Source organism: Etheostoma spectabile, unplaced genomic scaffold (assembly GCF_008692095.1).
Source record: "Etheostoma spectabile isolate EspeVRDwgs_2016 unplaced genomic scaffold, UIUC_Espe_1.0 scaffold00018017, whole genome shotgun sequence".
Classification (NCBI taxonomy): Eukaryota; Metazoa; Chordata; class Actinopteri; order Perciformes; family Percidae; genus Etheostoma; species Etheostoma spectabile.
The window spans coordinates 2,501-8,266 of record NW_022604167.1 but is presented as its reverse complement, the minus strand read 5'-3'; the positions used below and the strand labels follow the sequence as shown (position 1 = coordinate 8,266).

At 44.2% G+C, this 5,766-nt stretch overlaps 1 protein-coding gene across 1 annotated transcript; it reads left to right on the top strand.

The window, feature by feature from the left end:
• Positions 1–266: 266 nt before the first annotated feature.
• On the top strand, positions 267–5,317 carry LOC116679552 (protein FAM3C; the record flags this gene model as incomplete). The annotated part of the gene is given in 6 exon segments (XM_032509217.1): positions 267–375; positions 739–797; positions 1,686–1,736; positions 2,243–2,327; positions 3,244–3,367; positions 4,981–5,317. Coding segments are annotated over 6 exon segments (518 nt in total), but the record flags the coding sequence as incomplete, so codon positions are not given.
• Between the last annotated feature and the right edge of the window lie 449 nt (positions 5,318–5,766).

Sequence of the window (5,766 nt, the reverse complement as noted above, 5' to 3'; positions counted from 1 at the left end):
CCCTGTCTGATCTGGTCCCTGTCTGATCTGGTCCCTGTCTGATCTGCTCCCGTGTGATCGCTCCCTGTCTGATCTGCTCCCTGTCTGATCTGCTCCCTGTCTGATCTGGTCCCAGTCTGATCTGGTCCAAAGAGGACGTCTCTCCACGTTACTACCGGACACCTTTCTTCCAAAATAAAGTCCCGTGGTGGACACAGGAAGGGGCGGGACTCCGTCTCTCTGGGTGCTTTTATTCTGACGGGGGTTAATGACTGTTTCCTCCCCAGCTGGACCATGTGACCTGACGAGACCCTGTCCCCAGGACCACTTCAGCTTCTTCATCCGGAGCGGAGCCGCCAACGTCCTGGCGCCGAAGATCTGCCTCAATAACAAGCTGTAGGTGTCACAGCCTAATACTTCCTCCTCAACACTTCCTGTCTCAATAACAAGCTGTAGGTGTCACAGCCTAATACTTCCTCCTCAACACTTCCTGCCTCAATAACAAGCTGTAGGTGTCACAGCCTAATACTTCCTCCTCAACACTTCCTGTTTCAATGACAAGCTGTAGGTGTCACAGCCTAATACTTCCTCCTCAACACTTCCTGCCTCAATAACAAGCTGTAGGTGTCACAGCCTAATACTTCCTCCTCAACACTTCCTGTCTCAATAACAAGCTGTAGGTGTCACAGCCTAATACTTCCTCCTCAACACTTCCTGCGCTTGTTGTAGTAACCATGGTAACAGCAGATCTGTCCTCAGGGTGCTGGGGACATTCTTAAACAACGCAGGACCCGGAATAAACGTTGTTATACTGAACGGTGAGTGTCTCTAACGTCTCCGTCTCTAACGTCTCCGTCTCTAACCCTCCTAAAGTGTCTCTAATGTCTCCGTCTCTAACGTCTCCGTCTCTAATGTCTCCGTCTCTAACGTCTCCGTCTCTAACCCTCCTAAAGTGTCTCTAATGTCTCTGTCTCTAACCCACCTAAAGTGTCTCTAATGTCTCTGTCTCTAACCCTCCTAAAGTGTCTCTAATGTCTCTGTCTCTAACCCACCTAAAGTGTCTCTAATGTCTCTGTCTCTAACCTTCCTAAAGTGTCTCTAATGTCTCTGTCTCTAACGTCTCTGTCTCTAACGTCTCCGTCTCTAACCCACCTAAAGTGTCTCTAATGTCTCAAAGTGTCTCTAATGTGTCCCTAAAGTATTTGTCTCTAACCCTCCCAAAGTGTCTCCAACGTCTCCGTCTCTAATGTCTCCGTCTCTAACCCTCCCAAAGTGTCTCTAATGTCTCCGTCTCTAACGTCTCCGTCTCTAACCCTCCCAAAGTGTCTCTAACGTCTCCGTCTCTAACGTCTCCGTCTCTAACCCTCCCAAAGTGTCTCTAATGTCTCCGTCTCTAACGTCTCCGTCTCTAACCCTCCCAAAGTGTCTCTAACGTCTCCGTCTCTAACCCTCCCAAAGTGTCTCTAATGTCTCCGTGTCTAACGTCTCCGTCTCTAACGTCTCCGTCTCTAACCCTCCCAAAGTGTCTCTGATGTGTCTCTAACATCTCCGTCTCTAACGTCTCCGTCTCTAACCCTCCCAAAGTGTCTCTAATGTCTCCGTCTCTAACGTCTCCGTCTCTAACGTCTCCGTCTCTAACCCTCCCAAAGTGTCTCTAACGTCTCCGTCTCTAACGTCTCCGTCTCTAACGTCTCCGTCTCTAACAGGTAAAACGGGAGACGTGGTGAAGACGGCTCACTTTGACATGTACAGCGGGGGTGCGTAGAGTGGACACTGATGATAGTCTCATAATATCATAATATCATAATATCATAATCTGATGATATGATATAATAATAATCTGATGATATGATATAATAATAATCTGATGATATGATATAATAATAATCTGATGATATGAGATTATGATGTAATGATATGATGATATAATAATAATCTGATGATAATATAATAATCTGATGATATGATATAATAATAATCTGATGATATGATATAATAATAATCTGATGATATGATATAATAATAATCTGATGATATGATATAATAATAATCTGATGATATGATATAATAATAATCTGATGATATAATAATAATCTGATGATATGATATAATAATAATCTGATGATATGATATAATAATAATCTGATGATATGATATAATAATAATCTGATGATATAATAATAATCTGATGATATGATATAATAATAATCTGATGATATGAGGCCTGTGGCTGAGGTTAAAGATGGCCGTGCTGTGGTTGCAGAAGTGCAGCCGCTCATCGAGCTGCTGCGGCGCGTCGAGGCGGGCTCCGTGGTCCTGATGGCGTCCTACGACGAACCCTCGTCAAAGTAAACAACAAAACAAACGTTGAAATGAAAATAACAAGTTTTATTTGCTGCTTTTGGTTTGAGATGTTTTCTGTTTTTAGGTTTTATTTTCCAACGTTTATGACAAATCTGATGCTGTTATCTGACGACAGTTGTGTCTGTGTGTGTACGTGTGTGTGTGTGCGTGTGTGTGTGTGCGTGTGTGTGTGCGTGCGTGTCTGTGTGTGTGTGTGCGTGTCTCTCTGTGTGCGTTTGTGTGTATGTGTGTGTGTCTGTGTGCGTGTGCGTGTGTGTGTGCGTATGTGTGTGTGTGTGGTGTGTGTGCGTGTGTGTGTGTGTGTAGTGTGTGTGTGTGTGTGTGTGCATGTGTGTGTGTGTCTGTGTGTGCGTGTGTGTGTCTGTGTGTGCATGTGTCTGTGTGTGTGCGTGTGTGTGTGTGGTGTGTGTGTGTGCGTGTGTGCGTGCGTGTCTGTGTGTGCGTGTCTCTCTGTGTGCGTTTGTGTGTATGTGTGTGTGTCTGTGTGCGTGTGTGTGTGTGTGTGTGTGTGTGTGTGTGTGTGTGTGCGTATGTGTGTGTGTGTGTGTGCGTGTGTGTGTGTGTGTGTGTGCGTGTGTGTGTGTGTGCGCGTGTGTGTGTGTCTGTGTGTGCGTGTGTGTGTCTGTGTGTGTGTGTGTGTGTGTGTGTGTGTGTGTGTGTGTGTGCATGTGTCTGTGCGTGTGTGCGTGTGTGTGTGTGTGTGCGTGTGTGTGTGCGTGTATGTGTGTGTGTGTGTGTGTGTGTGTGTGTGCATGTTGTGTGTGTCTGTGTGTGCGTGTGTGTGTCTGTGTGTGTGTGTGTGTGTGTGTGCATGTGTCTGTGTGCGTGTGTGTGTGCGTGTGTGCGTGCGTGTGTGCGTGTGTGTGTGTGTGTGTGTGTGTGTGTGTGTGTGTGTGTCAGCCTGGATGACGAGGCGAGGACCCTGATTGCTGACCTGGGTTCTGAGTCTGTGAAGTCTCTCGGCTTCAGAGATAACTGGGTGTTTGTGGGGGGGAAGGGCTCGGTGCACCGCGGCTTCGAGAAGGTAACACACACTACATCATACTACATCATACTACATCATACTACATCATACTACATCATACTACATCACAGTATACATCATAACTACATCATACTACATCATACTACATCACAGTATACATCATAACTACATCATACTACATCATACTACATCACACTACATCATACTACATCATACTACATCATACTACATCATACTACATCATAACTACATCATACTACATCACAGTATACATCATAACTACATCATACTACATCATACTACATCATAACTACATCATACTACATCATAACTACATCATACTACATCACACTACATCATACTACATCATAACTACATCATACTACATCATACTACATCATACTACATCATAACTACATCATACTACATCATACTACATCAAACTACATCAAACTACATCATACTACATCATACTACATCATACTACATCACAGTATACATCATAACTACATCATACTACATCACAGTATGCATCATAACTACATCATACTACATCATACTACATCATACTACATCATAACTACATCATACTACATCACAGTATACATCATAACTACATCATAACTACATCATAACTACATCATACTACATCATACTACATCATACTACATCATACTACATCAAACTACATCAAACTACATCATACTACATCATACTACATCACAGTATACATCATAACTACATCATACTACATCATAACTACATCATACTACATCACAGTATACATCATAACTACATCATAACTACATCATAACTACATCATACTACATCATACTACATCATACTACATCATACTACATCACAGTATACATCATAACTACATCATACTACATCATAACTACATCATACTACATCATACTACATCACAGTATACATCATACTACATCATACTACATCATACTACATCACACTACATCACACTACATCATAACTACATCATACTACATCACAGTATACATCATAACTACATCATACTACATCATACTACATCATAACTACATCATACTACATCAAACTACATCAAACTACATCATAACTACATCATACTACATCACAGTATACATCATAACTACATCATAACTACATCATAACTACATCATAACTACATCATACTACATCATACTACATCATACTACATCACAGTATACATCATAACTACATCATACTACATCATAACTACATCATACTACATCATACTACATCATACTACATCACACTACATAACACTACATCATAACTACATCATACTACATCACAGTATACATCATAACTACATCATACTACATCATACTACATCATAACTACATCATACTACATCATAACTACATCATACTACATCATACTACATCAAACTACATCATACTACATCACACTACATCATACTACATCATACTACATCATACTACATCACACTACATCACACTACATCATACTACATCACACTACATCAAACTACATCACAGTATACATCATACTGACTTACTTACTGACTTATTGACTCCAGTTCCCATAATGCACGCTGTCCTGGGGGATTATTCCAGCCTATCAGATCGTACACATAACGGATCTTTTTCCATTTTTGTGTGTTTCAGTACCTGAAGAACGACAACACAAACAATAAATACGAGAACTGGCCCGAGCTCATCGAGCTTCAGGGATGCATCCCCAGATTCCTGGAGTGACCCCCCCCCCATCTTAAAGGGACAGGTCAACCCTTCTCACCAGCTGCTGGAGGAACGGTTGTCATGGTTACTGTAAAAAGACGAGGCGTTGTAAAGTGATCTCTGGACCAAGCAGACGCACACCTGAAGTCTGTTTTGTGTGTGTCTGTGTGTGCGCGCGTGACGCTGTGGACCGTTGGGTGCTGGGGGACAGACGCTGTGGACCGCTGGGTGCTGGGGGACAGACGCTGTGGACCGCTGGGTGCTGGGGGACAGACGATGGGAGACAGACGATGTGGACAGCTGGGTGCTGGGGGACAGACGATATGGACCGCTGGGTGCTGGGGGACAGACGATATGGACAGCTGGGTGCTGGGGGACAGACGCTGGGAGACAGACGCCTTGGACCGCTGGGTGCTGGGAGACAGACGATATGGACAGCTGGGTGCTGGGTGCTGGGGGACAGACGCTGGGGGACAGACACCTTGGACCCCTGGGTGCTGGGGAAAGACGCTGTGGACATCTGGGTGCTGGGGACAGACGCCTTGGACCCCTGGGTGCTCGGGGACAGACGCTGTGGACAGCTGGGTGCTGGGGGACAGACGCTGTGGACAGCTGGGTGCTGGGAGACAGACGATATGGACCGCTGGGTGCTGGGAGACAGACGATATGGACAGCTGGGTGCTGGGTGCTGGGGGACAGACGCTGGGGGACAGA